The sequence below is a fragment of the Lepidothrix coronata genome, unplaced genomic scaffold (genome assembly GCF_001604755.1).
Source record: "Lepidothrix coronata isolate B3197 unplaced genomic scaffold, Lepidothrix_coronata-1.0 Scaffold29, whole genome shotgun sequence".
In the NCBI taxonomy this organism is placed as follows: Eukaryota; Metazoa; Chordata; class Aves; order Passeriformes; family Pipridae; genus Lepidothrix; species Lepidothrix coronata.
Window position 1 is genome coordinate 5,186,640 of NW_016690209.1, and position 22,253 is coordinate 5,208,892.

Here is a 22,253-nt window from a genome sequence, read left to right on the forward strand (position 1 = left end):
GGCAGTGACTGAAGAGTGAACAGGCTGCCTAGAGAGGTTGTGGAGTCTCCAACCTTGGAGGTATTCAAAGCCCTGACAAAGTTGCTTTAGTTGACCCTGCTTTGAGGAGGGGTGTTACACTAGTCAGTCTTCAGAGCTCCACCATGCTGTGATTCTGTAACAGAACACAGCTCTCCTGAATCCCAGAGTAATGTCTGAAACGAAATGGTTACCAAGATCCTGGGCATCTCCTCTATTTTGATTAAATCTTGCCAACAGAATATGTTCAGGTATGGGGCTACTCACGCACAGATGGTCTGTATGCATATGTATGGATACCTGGAGAATCCCTCCATATGCAGGCAAGCCACCACATCTTGCCAGCCTGCCAGAAGAAAATGTGAAAAATTGCTAAATTCAACCTAGGCAGAATTTCCAGCTGGAAAAAAGAGGAAGGACGTGTCTGGGGAAACCTGGCCATGTGCTGTTCCTGCCTCCAGGATCTTGTGCTAAGTCTCTGTACAGAACAGTTTCTCCTTAAATAAATACCTATTCAAACAAGGTCTTTGCAGACCAGGAACAGTATATTCATCACTTGATTATGTGGTAGGTTATCCACTATTCATCACTCTTCATATTCTTCCCTTTAAAACTTCTTATCTGTTCCCATCGGGGGAAAGAAAAGAGAGTGTGTAGTTGTACATAAGGCTTGATGCTTTTCTCATACCAGCACATCCAGTTCATGTGGTGACAATCAATTCATGCAATTGTGCAACTGGTTTAGTTTATGCACATTGCTTGTGAAAAAACAAGTTGTAACAAAAACAGTTTAGTCTGGGGGTTACTTTACTGCTTTCTATTATAGCTGTGTCATACCATTATCTGTCACTCTACATATTCCACTCCTCTCTGCAGTATCACGGCTACAGACTGCATGAACCCAAAATGCTGCAAGATAGGTGACCTCCCAGGTAAGAGGAAAGGAACAGTGGTGGAGCTGGAAATCAGCAGTCAGTCCTTTGTACCTGTAACAGTACATGGATCCACTCGAACCAGCAAACACCTTCCTCCTGCTGCAAACAGAAGCACTCAGGCTGTCATGGCTCACTTGCAGCAAACCCAAATCAGCTCCACGCACAGTGTGGCCACCTCTAGAGGGCGATGATTGACTGATTAATGTTCGTGCTGTAATTCAGGATGATTACTGGATTATCTTGGATGAATCCAGTTGCGATGCTGCAGCTGTTTAGCAAATTGCAGCGTCACTGCAGAAAGGTGCAGAGTCTTGCAGAGACAGGTGTGTGTCCAGTTGAAGTGACAGAGGAGTTGAAGTGGACAAGTAATGTACCAGGATTTGGCTCAAGCATTAGGATGAATTTACAAACTGTTATGAGATCTTTAACTCTCAGAAAAAACAGAGACCTTCATTTCCATAACAGCTTTGGCTTGTGCTGTCCCTTGAAGGAACCGATCAAAAAGTACATTTAAACCAGAGCAAAACAGGGAAGCAAATCAAACCAGCCAGCACAAATTTCTCTGAAGTCCCAGGTTTACACTAACAGCTTGCTGTGTTTGGCTTCCAGCACAGAACAGTGCTGCTGTGCAAGCCACCATCCCAGGGATGACCTTACCAGGAATGAAGGAACAGAACCTTCCTGATTAACATAATTTGGTGCTGGATTTTTTTTCCAGGGAGAAACAGTTTCCCAGCCCCTCCTTTCTTGTGACTTCATCTTCCTTTACCTGCATGCCACGTAAGAAACTGGCAGAGAGATTTCCTGCAGCGTCCTGTGATGTTCTGAGTGGTGTGGCACTGCCCAGCTTCCATACCTCTTGATCTGACTGAAGAATATCACTCACTTTCCCCAGACTGTTATCATTTTGCTTACTACCTGCTTTCTTTAATTCTTCTGTATATTTTCTCCTGATGCAAATAAACCAAATTCTGCTGTACTTCTCAGCTCTGCACAGAAAATAGTGGACAGTTGTGTGAAAAAAAGTGTGAGGTGAGGACAGAGTTTCAGGGCAGATGTGTTGTTTTCTTCTTGAGAGCATGTCTAAATTTGAGCTGCTGCTACACATTCACTGCTGTGCTACATGGCCACATCTGTACTTGGCTCTGGAGCTGAATTGTGTGCTCTGCAGCCAAGGTGCCCACTCTGCTGCTCTGTGCTTTGTGTACTGTGCCACGAGGGTTCTTGGGCCACAAAGAGTTTACTTCAGTGACAGGTGACATCGGCACCCACATCTTTGACAAGGGAGACAGCGTGAAAACATCGGTGCTGCTCCCACTCTTCTTCCCTCTTAGCACAGAAATGTGGGGCTGGTTCCCAGTTTATCTTTGTATTTAACACTGATTCCAAGGAGCATAGCTAGAGGGGATGGAAACATAGTCTACTCATTTTCATTTCTGTGTTGCCAGTTGAGTCAGTATCAGGCTGATATTGGCTCAGAATTATTACCATTTGCTTGGTACTTTGAGACATCTGTATATGTTTTTGTTACCTCTTGTCCATTAGCTCATGGGCCACTGTGTCTGTAGCACAAAAGGTCCTGTAGCCTTTCTTGGCCATCTTCATTCTTCACGTCCATCTTGGGCTGGGAGCCAATGGCATGGGCACCAGAGATAAACTGTCTTTTATTTCCAAACACATCCTTCTGCATCATAGCACGCCTGCTATGGGAAAAGCTTGCATTTCAACAGACTGTCCTTTTTGGGACTTTTGCTTCATTTTGTGAGAGCTTTTCATGGATTCATATGTCATGACACAGCACCTATCACAAGCACATAATTCCAGCACAAAGGACTTTTAAAAAGTACATATATAGAAACTGCAATTTGGAAACTTGACATTCCTGAAGAATGTTACTATCTTCAGTGTTATATGCTACCTTCACTTTGTGGGTTTTGTTTCTCTGAATCTACCTAGCTGCAAGGAGTCATCTTAAATGGAAGTGACACAGCAAAACCTACTTTGATAGCTTGCAGATTTAAAAATAGCTGTCTTAACATAGTTTTTCCTTCCAAGGTAGAATGTACCTTCTACTGGCAAACATGCATGCAAATTGTTAATACAGGGTCTCTTTTCCATAGTTTGTCTTACAGTGAGTCATCTACTCTCTCACTCTGTATATCTACATGCAAATAGGTGGGAATCATCATGGTTTCTGAATTTCTCTCTTCTGTGTTGACAGAAAATCTGCGGTGGTTATTTTAAAATATTTCCCCTTCTCTAGACAAGGTATGCACATAAATGGAACAAAAGTAATGTTGGCTGTTCTCCCTGTACCAGTGATGTGGCTATAAAATGCTGGATGTTGATTAATATGGTGGAATGATAGTCCCCTTTTACACTGGTGTCAGAATTGGGCAAATTTTATCTGAAGAGTTTATTGTCTCAAGAAACAAAAATAAATTGAAACCACCATAATTTGGAATATCTCAGTTGTTTATCTCAGAGCCATTTGAATCAGTATCAACTGAGCACCTGACTTGTGGAGATCAGCTCTTTATTTTAAAAAGTATAGTTTTTTATTTGAAAATAAAAAAAAGCTCTTAGATTATTTCTTAGAATTTTGGGGAAAACCTTTCAAAACTGGAAGAAATGTCTACTTTTTCTAACTTCAATGTGGTGTTTATTTCCCATGCTAAAGCCAGAAATGAACTATTTCTGATGACACACTCACTGTTTAGTATTCATATCCCAGCAATCAGAATGTCTCAAGTCATAAGTCTTTACTCCATGCCCGTTCAATCAAAAATTCCTAAGGACAGGTCTAGTGCTTTGGCCATAACACCTGCTGGACCCTGCACGGTTCATGTTGATTTATAAGTGACAAATGAGTGATGTTGTGTGAAGAATCAGTGGTCAATGGAAAGGGTTACACAATTTGAAGAGGCTGGAAGGTAGAGTTCCCATGGCACAAATTAGTGACACATCGAGGAAACTTCTGTGATTTAGACCACAGGGATGTAATGGAACTGCTACATGTTTTAGTGGGAGAAGGAAAAGATTGAAAGTGTAAAACTAGCAAGCATGTGTATTCATGTGCAATTCCTAAGACTTTAAAGGCAAGGTCTGACAATCTCAAATATAGTTTCCACAGACAAGGGTGATGAAGAACAAAATTGCTCGACACTTAGGTGAGTGAACCCTTCCTACCTCCTGCTCTCTGGATCAGAACTTGTCTTCTTAAGAAAAACACTGAGCCAGCTCAACTGATGTGCAAACTTGTGTTGAAAGATTTACAGAAATTACCTGTGAGACCAGGAGTGTAGTAGGGAGGCAAGTTTATCCTTCTCTTGGATGGTAACAAATAGAGCTTCATGGCTTGTGTCCTTACCTTCTCCAATTTTCTTTCTTTTTTTTTTTTCCTTGTTGAGAAAAATCAAATTATGTTTGTTTATTCATTCATGGTTAAGACAATAAGTGTTTCTTCCAAACGCTTGGCTGCCCTAACTTAATTATACTGTAAGTATAATTAAGCCACAGTAATGTTGAGGATATCTGTTCCTTGGATGCTCTGCCAGCAGAGCAACCACCATATACCTTTTTCATTGTCTGGGAGGCTTCCTTGGCAGTCTTCACTAGAAGCTGTCAAAAAGGTATCTGTAAGTTGTTGCTAACTCTAAGTCAATTTAGAGCAGGAAATTAAATGTTAATATTCTAACACACTATTCTTTTTTATTAGTAGTATTTCTTCTTTTGTTTTGTTTGCTGGTAACATATGTCCCAGTAGCAGCCCATGAAGATGACTGATTACCCAGATCAGAGTTTTTCGTACCTGCAGTCAAAGTTGATGATAGTTGTGTGTATCAGCAACCACTTCTGAAATATCTTAGGTTTTGTAGGAATAATACAGTGATAAATTTTTGAAATAATGGTAGTAGTGGGTAATGCTTACCTAAAAGGAAGAACCTCAGCCTCACAGTAGGTCCAAAAGGTGGCACAAAGGTGGCTGGAGCTTTGCTATAGCATCGCTGATCAGAAGACAGCATAAAAGAAAATTTTAATGTCAGGTCTTAGACGTCCGCTTGGAGCCACAGGAGATGACAATATGGCAACATTTCTTCTCCTGCTTTTTCTGCAGCCCACTCTCCCACTCAGTCTTGTGAGGTGCTAAGTTCTAGATGGCTGAGATTCCAGACTTCACCTTGTATTGTGAAATACTGAAATGCCTCAGCTACCAGCACTCAGTTGTCTGTTGTCAGCTTACTCACAGCGGCACAGCCTGTGTCTCCTACCAGCCCCAAACATGGTGACAGAATGGAGTCCTACAGAGATCCTGCTTAAAGAGCTGAAGTTAGGACCTGTAAAAACTCCCAAGAGGAGTAAGTGCTGTTGAGTGCCACCCTGTGTCTTTACAACAGAAAAAAACCAAGAAGAAACAGTGCCTAGAACTGCAGTAACTGGTCATCAGCACCTCATGGGTATATGTAACTAAGGTACCCCATAAATCTAATAATACCTGGTGGTTAGATCCTGGTTCTCTTTTTCTTTTTTATTTTTTTTTTGCCCTGAGATCCTGCTCACTTGTTTTATACACATCAGTTGAGTACTGTTGTGTCCTTGGACTTCTAGCCGTAAGCCACCATCTAAATGCAGGTAGCACTGTAAAACAGACCATGGTCCAGTTCTCTTCCTGCAGCACCGTTTTTAGCTGTGTTTCAGCAGCCTGGTGTTGTTTGGCTCTGCTCTTTTGATCCTGCTGCTGCTCTGGCATCCACAGAGCCCATTTGGACTTCTGCAGCTGCCACTGGAAGTAACCACTGCTCTGTTACTCCCTGCAGTGGAAAAGTCTCAACCTGCTGGAGCTGCTTGCTCCAGCCTGACACTGGTGTGGGTGCTTATGTGGCAAAAACATTTCTGCAGCTCTACTCTAGGCCATATTCCCATATCTGCCTGTAGTGAAACACAGAAGGCTTTGGGTTGGAAGGGACATTAAAGATCATCTCCTTCCAGCCCCCCTGCCATGGGCAGGGACACCTTCCATTAGACCAGGTTACCCAGAACCCCCATCCAGCCTGGCCTTGGACACTTCCAGGGATGGAATGGAAGTACTTGCTTTGCCTCAATATGACTAAACTCTCATTTTTCTCTAATCACTGTGATCAAGACAAATGATGAAATCAAAGCTTTTGCTCCCTTGTTGGCAATTTTTTTCCCACATATTGTAAAGCTGCATTTGAAATTTCCCTTTACTGTCCATTGCTTGTAGGAAGAGCTTTTGGCAAGTCAGAGTAAAAGCTATTTTGAAAGTACTGTGCCTATCTATTTGGGGAATAAAGGTACTATGAATTAACTCTTAATGAGTCTGCATATGTTAGAGTTTTAAACCCCAAAACGGGTCTCCAGATGCTGCGTGAATCAATTAAAAACTCAGATTTTAAAAAGGGGCAAAAAAAAATACAGACTTACTCTAGTGAGGCAAACAGAGAAAGAAATACGACCTCTTGTACTGCCTAGGAAAGATAGGCATCTTCATAGCTCACGCTTTACATTTCAATAACTGAAATGAAGCATCTGAAAGACTTAAGTCCTTGTAATTGTGTTTCCAAAACACACTCCTTTTCTAATGCTTACTTTACAATAGTATTGCTCTACTAAAAATACACTAATTTCTTCCTGGAGTTAACGCAGGCCCTCTGATGTCCTCAAGAAATAAAATTAAAAAGAAAAAGGCAAAAGAAAAAGTAATAATCAGGACATCAGGCTTCTGTGCTGCAGTTTACAAAAGTGAGAGTTCAGAGGAATGGTGATGCTGCTAAAAATCTTTCTACTCCCGTGGCTATCTGAATCTTGAAATTAAAAAAAAAAGGAAAAAAATTCCACAACAAAACACTAGACCTTTAATTATAATCTAATCATCTTGATCACAGCAAAAAATATAACGAATGTGAGGCAAGTATGTGTGTGAGAGTACAGGACAGAGAAAGGTTTAGGGCAAGGATCAGTGGAAAATCTTTAGAAGTGATGTAAGAGNAGCCTACAGCAGAGACTATAAAAACTCTGAAAGAAAGCTGAACATTAGGGATAAGTTAGAGGGAAGAACATTGCAGGACCATTAAGGTTGGAATTGCTTGCATCCAATGCAAGGTAAGAGGAGTAGGGACAGAGATGTGTTTGGGATGTTTTATGTCTTCTACTCTGTTTACAGAAGCTTTCTTCACTTCTGTGCTTTCTTCCTCTTAATTTTTTTTCAAATTTTTTGTCTTAACAGACATGCACAAGGTATAAAGATGCCCATGCCTGATGGGAAAAGCACAGCTACTTTTTCCAGTTTGGGATTAAGATAATAAGGTGCCTATCACCTAGTATTTTTTGTAATAAAACAGAACTAATAATATTCAGTGAGAACTTATTTCAGTTAATCAGCCAATACTCAAACAGAATGTGTCAGTGCATCTTACAATAGTGACTAGTTACTTTCATGCTCTTGCTTGCTTTACAGTAAACTGCTGTCTGTTTATTGTTATGGATTTTCCTTTGTGTATGTTACTGTCAAATAAGATGAAGAGCTATGACAGAACAACCCTTTCACATTACTAAATATCGTATGTGGTTGACAAGTTTGCTGCATGTAATATATTGTAAAACAGGAGATAAATTTTTCAGGAAAAGTCCTTAATTTATGAATCTGCTAAAGAGTTTTATTATATCCCATACTAGATAAACGTTGATCCAGATTCTGCTGCATTCCAGCAAAAATAGTGTAACTGCAAAAACATTCCTACACTAACAGAGTAATTATCATTATCCAGTGATCTGACTATTTCAGCTTTGTACCACTGTAAATGAAGGCAGACTCTGCTTCTGTGATAGTCATTGTGATTTCTCCATTCTGAGTTCAAAACTATTACAGTGGGTTTTTTTTCCTCCCACACTGAAGTTGTACAAGTAAATACATGCAAATAACAGTTGGTTTAGATGTCCAGAGGCTACAGTAAAGTTCAGAATACACTACTTTTTGAAGCACAAGCCTTTAGCTTTCCTCACTTGCTTTTTCAGTTTGAAATTATTGCCCTCTCACAGGGATTGCACTGAAAGCTGAGCAGCTGAGAGGACGTTTTGTGCCCCTGCCCACTGATTCATTCAGGAAGCCCACTGTTGCATTTATCTGTCTCTGCTCACCTCTATTCAAAATGCAACTGAACTTACTTGCCTTGCAAAATACTTTGAACATCATGAGGAAAAACAGGCAAAAATTCCCAGCTCAAACCAAGCAGATCTATGGTGTAAACTATGGGAAAACTGCAAAATATATCTGGTTGGACCAAGTGTTCTTCAGCATTTATAAATACCTGCCACACTGATTTCAGCAGATGAGGGCTTTGTTTTCACTCGTTGAATGAATGAGAAATGTGTATCTTCTGGCTTCCTACACAGCAAATTAAAAAAATTGAACAATACAACAGTTGTGAGAGCTCTATTGATATACCCTGGCAAAGTTTGCAAGTGATTGCAGCTTTTCTTCTTAGTCAACTCAGAGAAACAGATTACTCTCTAATTTTCATTTGCAATGCATATTTCCTGAGACTTTTTTCTTCAAATAGCACCCTTGATCAGAATTTGTTTGTCTAGTAAATCAGCATGAATGTTTGAATCTCATTAAGTGTTCCAGTGCCATACTTTTCTCTAAGAGCTTATCTTGAAGGATATTTTTTTACCAGACATTAAATAGTCTGTTATTATATTGATAACATATTTTGCTAATACACTCTTTATATTAGGTGTGATGAACTTCTTCTTATCATTTCAATACTGTTAGGAAAGAAGATAATTTTTCTAATATAGGAAAACACTTTCTATTTCTTGATTTTTTTATTGATAGAAAGCTTTCTTATTTTTGCTTTAAATGCTGAAGATGGCACTCTAACAATGAATAGTTGTTGGTTCTTGTGCTAAAGATGAAGGAAAAAAGCTGAATGTCAAGTTAGAAATGTTAAGAAAAGCTGGCATGTATAAATAGCATAGGGTTGAAACTTTGTTGGCAATGAAGAATAGCCTAATTTGGTTTCCATTGTACATACCAGGAATACTGCAACTCACTCAATTATCTTACTGAGGAAAGGTGCAAATAGGTTTTTCCCACTAAGACGTATTTTCTTACTCTGCATAGCATCCTTCTTATTTAATAGTCCCTCAGCTTCTAGATGGGCTTTACCACTTCTGTTTGTGTCCTGTGTCATGGTCTCCTACTTTTATGGTATTTATGTGAATTTGGGGTTTTTAATTTCTAAAATCCGTTGCTAGAAATTGATTTATTGCACAGTGTACTCAGCTTAGAAAGATGTCCAGCTTGTGTCCTTTCTGCCCATTCTAAAGAGAAGTGTCCTCCTCCCTTCTTTATGACCATTTGGTTTCATGCCCTTTATCCACAGGGAGACATGAGTACCATGACTGACGGGTCTTCCACAAGTGTTTGCCCACCTTTGTCAATTAAATTTTCGTGAATCATGCCTTTGTCTGTTAAGCAAAGGTACCCTTACATGGCTTTATTCATTTAGACACTTGTTGAACTCCACATGGAAATTAGAGGGGCACCTTTCCATCCTTTCTCCACATGAGCTGTGTGATGCATGTGCTGCTCCCACAAACATTGCATCTTGTGTGGGCAGGGTCAGTGCTGAGTCCAGTCAAGCCCTGCAGGGACTAAGCCATGACTGAATCTGTTTTATCAGAATACAAATGGTAGGAACAATTGTGAGCTTGAGCATCCTCCGAGCAAAAGCACAGCTATCAAACAGGCAAAGGTGACTATAGTGGTGATATAAAAAACATGTCAGGACCCAACACTAGAAATCATGTTACAGGGAATGCAGTTATTAAAATGAAGGCTATGAAAATCAATGAGTAATTTTGAGTGCCTTCTTGAGAAACCTTTAAGGAACTTCATTTTCAGAAAATGGAACATCCTTGGCCTTGAAATACTGTGTGACCAGAATTTTCATTTGGGACACAAAAATACCTAGGCCTTATCTCAAAATAACTAGTCATGCACCTCTTGCATAAGTTTATGAATTTTAAATTCTCTCTGGTTCCATCAGATGAAACCTACCTGCATCTATTTATCTACACAGTCAGGAAACTGATATTGAAGGGAAATTACATTGTAACAGTGTCTGTGCCATATAGCTAATAAAATATATGGCATTGTTTAAAAATCTACACCTACCCCAGGAAACACATTATTAATAACATAAAGGGCCTGACACTGGCAGCTTACATTTCATTTTGCCATGCAAGTCCCATGCTTCAATGTCTTGCTTCAGTATCTTTTAGAAAGAGGTATGTGAGAAGTGTTCCATATCTCATCTGTGGAATGACAACAAAACCACCACTCCAACTTAGTTTTGGGCTCCGCTTTTCTTTTTTTCCTGAGGATGGGATTTGTTTTGATTTTTCTGCCTTTTCCTTGACATTCACATGACTATGAAATTGCACCTGAGATACACAGGGGCCCTTAGCAGTTTCTGAAATCACTAGAACTGCTGATGTGGGCACATTTTTGGCTTTGTGATAATATATATGATCAGAGGATTTGCCCTACAACTTTCAAAAGTAATGCAAATTTGTCCCAGCACTAGCAGACTTATTCTTAGAGCTTCACACAAACCACATTTAAGTTGTTCTTTTGGTAAGATAATCATCCATTGTAATTTTTTTGGACAAGGCGTATTCCCGTCAGTATGCACTCTGAGGCTAATGAGGCCAATGTTAGTATTCAGTGGTACATTTGATTAAGATAGGTAGCAGCAGTCAATATTCTATTTTGTGGCACTAGAGCAGCAACAAAATACCCCAGTAACTGGCTTGGAGACACAGCTGTGATTCCCCCAGCTGGATGGAATCTACATTCACGACTAACAGCTGATGGAGGTTTACCAGTACTAGTCCAGTGTTCATATAACAGAAGGACCGGAGGCCTAAAAGGCACTGCCAGGAGCTTCCCAGTGCCTATGGGACAGTCATGCCTTGGCTTTACATCAGATCAGTTTGGGAGCATCCAGGACCAAACCTCAAGGGATTCTCTGCTCAGCCACAAGGTGCTCATTGGAGGAGCAAAGTCCTCGTTTGTAGGTGAGCTCAGACACATCCTGTGTTGGTGCTGCAGCAACAAGCAGAGCACTGTCATCAATATAGTGGCAGCTGAAGTGAAAGATTACAGTGCAAGGCATGATGTCTTGCCTCGGTTCTCTTGCTAACAGGCCAGTAAGAAAAATAAGGCCCTTGTAATTTATGCTTGCAGAGTAATCTCCACAGTAATGTGAAATATGATAGTTCAAATGGGTAAGAACAATGATAGCTGTTTCCATTTTTGACAGGCAATGGGTTTGGAGCTTGGTGATGAATTGCATTCTGTCTGCAGTTTGTTCAGCCCACTTATCTTCAGGATGTCATTTTGGTTTTTGTTTTTTTCTTTAAAAGAAAAACATCTTTTAAGTCCTTTGGTTGGATGTTGGAGACTTAACAGTTTCTGTTTGGTAAAGTGTTTTGCTTTCTTGTGATCTTTTCTTGGAAAATGGCTCTCTACCGATTCCTAAGTAAAAGTTTTGTATGTTTATCCTGCTTTGATAAGGTAGAACAATGTTCTCTCTTTTATCTTTAATTTTATTTTAGTTGGACCTGCAACAAAGATACCTAATTATATGAGGAATTTTAGTTTTGACACATTTTAAGCTGAAGTATCACTAAGACACATAAATATGTCTGAATTTCAGACTTGCAATTACATTTAGAGAAGGGTAAACCATATTTTCAGTCAGATAACAACAGACCCTGAGATAATAAAGATGGCATTATACCCCAAACCCTGACCTAGCTCTGTGAAATTAGTGGTGAAGAATTTTCTGGAAGGATGGAAATTCAGTACATATAGTAAGGGGCGTGTCCTGCAAAGGCTTGTCAGAGCTTTGCTTATTCTCAATCAGTAAGAAATACTGTAAATCCTCACTTAAGGTCTCTCTTGGAATGTATCAAGGTAAAATTTGGAGGGGGTGAAGCAGTAGCCAGTGCAGGGCTGGGAAAGCCCCATTTCAGCAGGAGGGCTCTGCTTACCCAATTACGACAGATGAGCTCAAGGAGAAAAACTAACAACTGCTTTTAACAACTAAGGTCCTATGACATGGCTGAAGGTGGAAAGCTAAGTCCCAAACTGGCAGAAGAAAGTATGATTTTAATTATATTTATATAATCCTCATTGCACCATTAGTTTTGCAAATATTTTTCTGGAACTAAACTGCTCCCCTACAACAACCCTGCTTCCTTCTCCTGCCTTGGTCCCATTGCTGCATGAAAATCAGTAAAACAGGGTCTTGCTGGACTGAAGTTTTGCTCCCTTTTCAGTCAGTGACACTGACTCTTAGCTGCTCCTTCCCATGGGAACTAGAGCCAAGCTTTAAGTCCTTACAATTTCCTCTGGTTCTAATTTCACTGGCAGCAAGTTCTGACCAGTTAATCAAATGTCTTTTGTGTTGCAGGTGCCTTAGTGTTTATTTTGATTAGCGTACCAGTTGCTATTTTTAGCTCTTTGGTCTTTGGGTTGAATGAATACCAGCATAGATCTTAAATCATAATAAACATGTGTTTTTAACCTTGCCATTTATTTTTACATCTCTGTATCCAAATAATCAGGATGTGGTTACCTGTGAAAGTAGCAGACTGCTACTTCAAATTTCAATGCACACCCACATACAAAAATATACATTGTAGAGGGTCACAGCTTTAGAAACACCCAGTCAGACCCTTGTGTTTATGTCAAGCAGTGGCTGTTGCTATCAGACTGAGAAACAGTGGTACTGCCTGATTTACTACTCCAACTTTATCCTTTGAATCCAGTGAACTAAGTCTGCCTCACCCCTACAGAGTACAGTTCTTCCTAACTGCTGATCCCCCATGTACCACATTAAAAAAAATAAGTATATATATACAGAAAATAGGGTAACCAAATAACAGAAGCATGTGTAAAATGTTTTGAAGAAGCTGAGAAACAGAGTTTTGAGTTTGCTGCAAGTGTTATATCTTTTTAAAAATGGACTCCAAATGCTTTTGAGGTTTTACTGTTTTGTAGTGTGGGGAAAAAGTAAAAACCAGTGTTTTACCATGTGTTTGCTGCTGGATCTAATGAGAAATTTTCTACACAAAGGATGAAACAACCATTATGCATTATATAAACGTATTTATACACCCTTTCCATTTCTGCTTTTGCCAAGTGGAGATTCAGCAAAGAATGGCAGAATCAGATTTGAGTTATACTCTGGGGCAGGACCTGGAGACAGAGAAATCAGGACATTAACAGATGCTTTTGGCACTAGAGGCTCCAGCCTAGTTCTTATTAGCATCAGCTAAAATATTCCTACCTGAGTCAGTTGGAGGCACATCAGGTTTTAAGAGCTAGATCCAAACAAGAGCTTAAACAACATAGGCTAAACCAATGGCCCAAGACAATCCCTGGAGCAAGGAGCTTCACAATCCCGACCCTCACAAAACTTGTCCCTCCTTGGTAGGCATCTGCAGTTCTGCAGCTGTAGCACATGGTCAGAACACCACCAGTCTGAGCAACGTATCTGCATGCAAGCTTTTCCCAGGTGTGTCAACTGGACAGTTTTATTCCAGGATTCCCCTGGAAGTTGTGGCTACCCTTAGGTCATGTTAGAGGACTAGTGAAATGCAGCCTTGCTTTCAAAATGCTGCTGGAGAGGTATGTGATTGCTGTCACAGCTTTAAGCACCTCTCCAGCATGTGGGGAGGTCAGGGTCAACCTACCAGCCAAAGTCTCCCTGCTTACAAGTGAGCATCTAGTTCACCTGGTTTTAACACAAGTTTGCATTCATCACAGCTGCTGCTGCAAGGACTGCCCCACTGTGCAGAAAGGAATCAAAAGATTTGCAGGGCTGTAAAGGAGCAGAAGAGGGAGCTGATTCTTCATGGGAAGGTGAAGAGCATTCAGCTGACACTATCTGGTTGCTGGGGTTTATGCAGTGACTTGGTTAAAAAAAAATTAACAGCCACAGGAAAAGAGTCTTCCTTTGTTTTTACTTCTTTAAGGCCTTTAGAGCAAGATTCCTGAGGGAACATAGCTGTGGAGTCATTAACAGACTGTTCTCCTTTGCAGATGCTGCAGTTCCAGCTTGTGGTGGTGCATTTGGCCCTTGTGATTGCCCTGCTGTGGTGGCACTCTAGCTCAGTGCTCCTTGCCGAGGCAGCCCCAGAGGTAGGTGAATGTTTCTGGTGGTTGTCATGTAACTGCTCTCCCTTGGGTGTTTTTGGCCACAGAGTGTGGAAGACACCAAAGTATCTAAATAGTTTGGAGAATATTGACTCTGCAAGGGCAGAGGAGGAGCCCAGTGAAGAAAGATGCAAATTGCATGGCTCTGGGAGGACAGATAGAATGAAGTTCCATCCAAATTCTCACAGCCTCTCCTGAAACACCATGGGATCTCCTGTGTATTAAAACATTGTCCAGTGGATAGAGAACTTCCTGAAGAGGGGAAGGAGGTGATGTCAGGGGGGAATGTAAACTCCTCTAACACTGAAGGGGAAGTGTAATTCTTCTTAAAGACAAATAATAGCATGAGAAGGCTGCAGCTTCAAGAAGCCATAAGGAGATCCCTGAGAGGAGATCACCTGCACAAAAGTTACAAATTAAAGGAGACAGAACAGACCAGGAGGGGGAAGGAGCCAAGTCACTTGCCTGAGCTTGAGAAGGAAATCAGCAGATGAAATGGGAGAGTTGTCTCATGTTTCATCCAAGATGACATGCAGGGGTTGCACCTGAAAATACTTCTCCCGAATTCTCTATTTTTAGTCAACTTGACATATGCCAGATTTGGCAGGAAACATATTTATGTAATGCCATAAAAAAAAAATCAAGTATCTAAAAGTTTAGTCAAAGTAGCACTGTTTGGCTGTAGGGTCTTTACATAGGTTTAAAATTAGATGCGTACTGAAGAATACTGCTGGATCCTTCTACCTTGCTCTCTGTCTTCACATAAGCATATCCTGACTACTGACTATACAAAAGCACTGCAGCAGCTGCTGTTCTGGTGCCACAGAAACCTGGTATTGTGTCTATATCAGTGGTAGATTTTTGTGAAAAGAATATAAGAACAGAACGTCTTTGGACGCTTCTTGATCTAGAGCCTTGCACTGGACCAGGGCATGTTTTAGCTGCTGATGGGCCAGAATTTGTCTTTGAAAGAGTTTAAAATCTCAGTATCTATGACGTCCCTTGGCAAAGCATTCCCCTTCATCTACAGGCTGTGTTTAAAAAGTAACTCCTTATATTTATTTTAAATCCACCATCTGGTGACTTCACTGGGTGGACTGAGGAGCTCTTCTTCTTGAGGAAAAAATTACCAGTCTTTATTCACCTCATTGATGTTCATAACTTTATAAATCCATTGTATCTCTGCACCCCACTCTCATCTCTGCTTATCTCTGAAGTTGTATTTGGTTCAGCGGTTCACCATAGGAAAACTCTTTTCTTCTTCTGATGACTGCTTTAGCTATCTCCTTACTTCTTACAATTCTATTATATCTTTTTAAGACAAAGTAAGTGGGACTGCAAAGTAGTCAAGAGCGGAGGCTATTTTTGACCTTCTAGTTTCAAGTGTTATTCTAGATGGGTATCCCCACTAACCGAAAGGGAGAGTTGAGTCATTTTTAAAGACATTATATTGTTGCAAGCTTATATAAAAGTTTTATAACCCTGAAAGAAAACAGAAAGTGTTGCTCTGTGTACTTGAGGCTCATAAAAAGTAGAGTCAGAGGACAATGTGAGATCTTTTACAAAAGTATCAACAGTGCTACATCATTTGTGTGATCATTGTGGACATGTACTCCTTCTCATATAAAGGTCACAGTTTTATACACTCCATCACTGCTTATGCCACCCATCAGGTGGTGGGAAACATCCCCACTCAACTATGGTGTGGACCACAGTAGACAGGGACATTGCATTACCCATGTGACGCCTTCTTTACATTTGCACTAAAACCACTGTGTATGAATAAGAAAGATAGTGGTGTGCTTCTAATAGAATAAAACCTGTTTCAAGGCATAAGTTATAATTTTTTTTTATCTAATTCTGTGAAGATCAAGTGGAGCAAGAAGGCAAACATTTCATCTGAAGAGAGAATGATTTGAGCTTGCTTTTGCAGACTAGCTGCTGCACTGTATTTTTCTGTTATATGTAAAGCAAATATTTAACTTTGGTTTGTTTAATTTCTCTCTTGATAGACCCCAATATTCTCAGCTATTCTGATAACAAAGTAGAGTTTGGTTTTGAAATGGTGTTAAGCCTAATGTTGTAACTAAGGTTCAAACTGTTGCGTCCACTCAACATACTGTTCTTTCCTTTCCTCCTCCCCATGTACTGTTACTGCATAAATTCTTTAAATGTCAGTGCTGAGCAAGTTTATTTTGGGATATGTTTTGCATAACTATTAATTAATTTGTCATATTTGGATGGAAAATTCTGTATAAGTTTTCATTACTACTTATTAGCATTCATTTAAAAAACAAAAATCAGTTTCCTGAAAACTATCAGGGTAGATGTTGGAGTTGGGCAATGGTGATTGCATTTTTTAGAAGTATTAAACCACTCAGCTCATGCTATAAGGATACTAATCACAGTGCTGAGATAAGGATAGTGGGATGACCTGCAAAAATAGGCTTTGTGAAGCAATAAATTTTGATATTTCTTGCAATAATGAAAGCAAGTCCAATTCTATAAAAAAAATTAATTTCCAGACTTTGAGGGCAAAATCCTTTCAGTGGAAAATGGCCACATTTCACAGTAGGTCCCAATTTCAGTGTCCCAGTATATTTGCAGGACTGCTGCTGTGACACTGGTTGAGATGTTTTTTCTAGAACCTGAGCAGCCAGCACACTTTATTGCTTTCTTTTGCAGCCTTTGGAGCCTTCTGCTGCTCTGGGCATGGGAGCACCTCCCATTGCCAGTGAAGAGAAGTCAGCCACCAACCTGGCAGACAAACTGTTCCTTCTTGATGACTTGGTGTCTCTGGAGAACGAGGTGACTGAGACCAAGAAGAAAAGAAGCTTCCCAGGATTTGGCTCTCCAATTGACAGAATTTCTTCAACCTCTGTGGATGCTAAAAGCAAACAGAGGTAAATTCTTAGATGCTCTTACCAGTGATAAAGTTGGTAGAAGGCTCTATTAGTAGGTGCTCTGGGTACTGATGGGTTGGCTTTAGCCACCAACAGGTTTGCTGGTCAGTTGTGAGGTGCCTCTGATCAGGAACCATTCTGGTTGCACTGTCCATAATCCTTCAGCTGTGCTGTATAACACGTGAACTAGTTCATTTATGCCTACAATACTGTACAGCTACCAGAGAACATTCACTAATACATGATTTTTCAGTACACTTCTTTCCACTGATATGAACTAAACTTCAGTTTAAAACTACGTTTTTGATTGTGAGATTATTTAAAACAAAAATATGCTTGAGGGGCAGGGCTAGGTGCTCCCGAGGCTGGGGTGGAAAGAAGGTATAGTAATGTGCATGTTTTAAATAGCAGCATGAAGAACACATCATGAAAATGGGCACAGATAGTAGAATAAGCTTCAAGACCATGATCAGCTTTGGATAAGTAAGGGTTTAATCAATACATCAACACCTTCATGGCATGTGTGTGAAGATAAGCATGTTTATAACAGGGCTAAGCAATGATGCTCAATACAGCTGGGGAGAGACAGTGACTTTGGGCCAAAGCTCAAAGGGCTCTTTGCTGTATCTGAAAGAGCTTAGCTGTCTTGTTCTGTTCTTCTGGTAACTGTCTTCTTTTGGATGGAATCCCTAATGCCACAAAGTATTTAATAACATGCTTAAAGCTTAATCTGGAAGTGGAAAGTATTCATGAGAGCCAGTCAATATTATAAGTATTTTTTTCAAGCGAAGTTTTGCAATATTTTCTTGCTGTTTTTCCATTTATCCACCCTGTCTGCCACTAGGACTGTTTGACTGCAGCCAAAAGCGATGAAATACGAAATTTTTAAAACCTTGAGTAGAACTATTCTGTTCCGTATGTCTCCTCAAGAGGTCAAAATCAGCTCACTCTTTGTTTGCTTTTTAGCATATTTTCCCTTTTCAGGGGAAGAAATAGAAGGTCATTTTTGAAGCTGCTGTACTTTTTTGCAAAGGTACATGGTATTCCCAGTTTGTCTCATGCTTTTTGGATGGAAACCTTCTTTCATTCTACGTGCAATACAAGAGGAAAAAAACCAAAACAAACACACATAAAAAAGAGAAATTGTGGTGAAAATTGTCCATGCTTTCTAGCAGTTTGTCTCTGAATAATGAGTTCATGCTCATTGCACAAAATTCCACCTTTTCCAGCATCAGTTTGCAGTTTTGCATTGGGATTATCACCTTGGGGAGCTGATTAGCTTTTACATTTGGGGTTGAGTTACTTATTAGAACCATCTGAGCTGCCTTGATCACTGTACTGGTACTGCCATCAGCATGTAACACAGATCAGGTGGGTGCTATGAAACAGTAGTAAGGCTCTGCCCTTTGATGGAAACAGGTAGAGGCTGTTGCACTTAGAGGAGTAAAACAGGACTGAGCACTCTGTCACCCAGAAGAGAACAGCTCATTTCTATATGAGGTGAGACAGTTACCTTTAGAGACCAGGAAATTACTTAGTGAAAGCTGATAAATAGATCGAGCCCCCTGAATCAATAGAGTCAGTGTGTTTAGTGCCTGGCATACAAGAGAAACTTTTGGAAAAGAGCAGATCAAATATAAGTCCACTTAACAGATTGTTCTGGCACCCCCTGGTTACACCAGAGCCCAGATCCTGGTCTTGCACATCAACATCAACGTAATGCTTTAAAAGCATAGAAAAAGCATGCAGGAAGGTGGAAATCTTCAGGAGAGGTAAAAAGATCCAAAGGCAGAGGGAGAGAAAGAGGCTCTGGGAATCTTAGACAGGGCTGTTTTAAGAAGGAAATGTCACTTTGTCTCTAGTAAGTGATGAAAGAGGGCCAGCGTGGTTTGGAGGGTGGAGCGGTGGCTGTGCTGCTCTGACGCAGGGTGGCCACAAGAGGGGACGCTCCGCTGCGCTGCCTTTCTCGTAGGCATCACTTCACAATTTCCTTATCTAAGTACAGAGCATGACAGTGTTACAGCTAATGGTGCAGAAACACCACCATCTCCTCACCCCCGCAATCCAATTCCAATGTGGGGAGTTAATTCCCCTTTTATCCAGGCAGGCTCAGTATGGCTCTGGCAGCCCAAATCTCCCTCCTGCCCCCCCATAAGTTTGTGCCTACACCTGGGGGGAAAACAGTGTTATCCTTGAGGCAAGAGGCTGAGGATCAGCCCTCGGCTTCCCTTCCCTTTGCTTTTCATAGGGCTTAGTGTAACAATGCTGGATACTTTGGTGCCTGAGGAAGGGACAGGGAGGGCCATACGAATGGCTCCCCTTCATTTGCGATGTTCTGTAGCTGCTCCAGCATAACCAGTGTGCTGCTCCCTACGTACGACATACACCATCAATTCCCGTTTTGTGACCCTATCTGAAAAGCAGCTAAAAAAGAGGCAGTGGGGCTGCAGATGCTGGAATGATGGGTCTGGGCTTCAGCCCATGCCCAAGAGGTATGAGGAAAGGAGCCTGCATGGACTACACAATTCTGGGTGGGGTGTGCAGAGCTTTGAAGCCCCAGTATGAGGGAGCATGGCAGTGCTGACACAGAGTTAGACTTCAGAGCACCAGAGCATGCTCTCCTGTTAGTTACTTTGCAGCTGGCAACTTACAGAACAAGTCCTTAAAAAGGACTGATAAAGAATTAATCTTCCAGGGCTTCTCTTGGACCTGCATTTCACTGGCAGTATTTCTAAAGGAAAAGCTGCAGGAAATCTTGCCATTTCCACAATTAATTAAAATAAAACTTCTGCTCGTGGAAAAACTGCTCCAAAAATGCTGAATTAAGATGGGAAAACTTATTGTATATGAAAAAAACCATGAAAAATATTCCTGTATAGAAATTCTTTCACACTTTCCTCATGCCTTCATTCATCAAATTGTCAGGAAACTTACCACATGGAAGAGAAAAACCCAAGAAAACCTTCCCATTTTCAACCTCCTCAAAAGATTGCTAATATACAATTTTGATGAACAGTACATAGCCAGAGACCCCATAAGAAAATCCTGCTAGGACTTTTTTAACTTGTCCCCTCTATAACTGTGCAATACTTTCTATCTCCTTGCTTATCTTAGCCCCAGCTGGCCCTGGAGACTTTGAAGATCCAGTCTAACGGGTCACCTGCAGTGTATGAAACAATTCCCCTTTATAAAAGCAGTGTATTGCCTTTCATTTATGAATAGCAGTTAACTTGTGAAGTTATTTGTTTGCTGCCAAGTAAAAGCAGGGATAATGCATCAAGCTCAGACAGTCTCTAAAACAGCTGCAACTCCTGCCTAGTATTTTGTAAGACAAGTGCAGCATCTTATTTTTAAACACATCTTTGGCTGCTTCTGCGTCACAGTTCTGTCTGAACAATAAGGTGTTAGTGGGATGAATGGAGGAATCAAACATGTAGTAACATTTTGATTATTCATAAGGTATCTTTTCCCATTTCTTTTCCCTCCTTCTTTACTCTTTTTTCCCCATGCAGGAAAGTGCTTGAGCTGCCCAAGAGACGGTTTGGAGTTCCTCTTGACCGGATTGGAGTGAACCGCCTCGGCAACACCAAGGGTTAGCAGTTCCTGCAAGTAAGCCAAAGTATTCCAGGTGTGGGCAGGCTCAGAGAACCCACCCGTTCTCACTTACATGGAGGTACTCAAGTCATACCAGTAGGCTCAGAAAGAGTGGCTTAGGAAATTATGGCTTCTTATAACAGGGAATGCCCTAATTTGCCACTGAGTACCTCTCTGCAAGAAAACAAGTATTTCTAACATTTTCATCTCTTCTAGACCACCTTACAGTCTGTTTTTCCAAGCCTTGCATTTCTGACATTGGAAAATGTAATGTTTACTGCTTTTTTGCCTACAGGTACTTCTATTCTTTATGACTGATGCTGTATTGGAAACATTACAGAGATACAGAAGATGCATCACAGCATGTCTTGTCCTTGACTAATGATACAACACTCAAGGAATTGACCTCCTGCAAAATCTGTTTCACATTGCATTTTACAAATGTTGCCTTTACAGTAATAACAAATTCAGTTCATCAGGTCAGAATGCTCTCACGGCTGTGCACAATGTCACTGATAGGAAGGAACAGAGAATATGTATATATTTTATTGCATGGCATTTATCTGTTAAACTAGCAGAAGTTTATTATCCTAGCCAGGACTGATAAATTTTTTGGATTGAAAATAAAATTTCGAGAGGTGCCAACAGCAGTCCATGAAAAGCAGACAGTTTGCTTTGCACGTTTCTTTCAAAAGGGGAGTTGTTTGGTAGATGAATGGAGGATTTAACAGTTATGGGACAAAGCTAGAATTTATTTGAATTGCTGTTTGAGAGAATGATGTCTTTTGCCTTTACTAGGAGTTAGTCTGAGTAAGAACTGTGACGATGCCTTAGTATTTGTCCTGATGTTTTGAGTAGTCTTTCTCTTATCTCTGCACCATATTTAGACATGTTTTCATCGTATAGCAGATCCTGAAATGTGGCGAGACTTTTAGTTTCCTCCTCTAAGCTGATGAATACATTTCACTCCTCCCTATGCATAACATAGGATAGCGTCCAAATATGAAGTCATCTACTTCCTAGACCATCTGCATCATATGCCTTATTTTAGCCTCTTGATGTGTGCACAGGGCATAATCAGACATGTAACTCTAAAAGTTCAAGTATTTCTCACTCTGGTAAAATGTAAACATATCCTCTCCACTTCATTTCAGAGTAATACAGTTTATCTTAAATCCTGTTTCATGCTTTTCACTCCTTTCCAGATTATAAAATATAGCTGAGAAGAGCAGTTTGCTGGTATCTCAATGCTCAGATTCCTAGCTAATGTTTTCTAAACATCACATTCTCCTTCTCGGACTTTGGTCCATGTCAGCTAAATTCCTCAGATTGCTATTCTTGGGTATAAACCATCTTTAGCATTGCAAAAGAAGATCCATTGAGAAAGAGATTATGTGGGATTAAGAAAAAAGTTATTCTTGCCAAACACCCTGTGTAAGGGAGAGAATTAAGAGTTAATTTCCTAAATCTTATATGAGGCACAAGGCACCTGGCCATCAGCCTGGTGCCTGGCCAACCAGTCACCCCAGCCATTCAGTCCATGCTAGA

General features: G+C 40.5%; 1 protein-coding gene across 4 annotated transcripts in view; it reads left to right on the plus strand.

Annotated features, from left to right (window-relative positions):
- The window catches only part of OSTN (osteocrin), a 27,304-nt gene extending 5,483 nt beyond the window's left edge, over positions 1 to 21,821 (plus strand). The window contains exons 1-5 of one of the 4 annotated variants that reach the window (XM_017810504.1): positions 7,024 to 7,076; positions 14,095 to 14,193; positions 16,894 to 17,111; positions 20,624 to 20,720; positions 21,001 to 21,821. In XM_017810504.1, coding sequence (XP_017665993.1) covers positions 14,095 to 14,193; positions 16,894 to 17,111; positions 20,624 to 20,708 — 402 coding nt within the window. In that variant the 5' untranslated portion in view covers positions 7,024 to 7,076 and the 3' untranslated portion in view covers positions 20,709 to 20,720; positions 21,001 to 21,821. Of the gene's footprint in view, positions 1 to 7,023; positions 7,077 to 13,821; positions 13,915 to 14,094; positions 14,194 to 16,893; positions 17,112 to 20,623; positions 20,721 to 21,000 lie in introns of those variants that run through there. The other 3 variants (XM_017810502.1, XM_017810503.1, XM_017810501.1) reach the window with 3 other exon arrangements.
- The last annotated feature ends 432 nt before the right edge of the window (positions 21,822 to 22,253 follow it).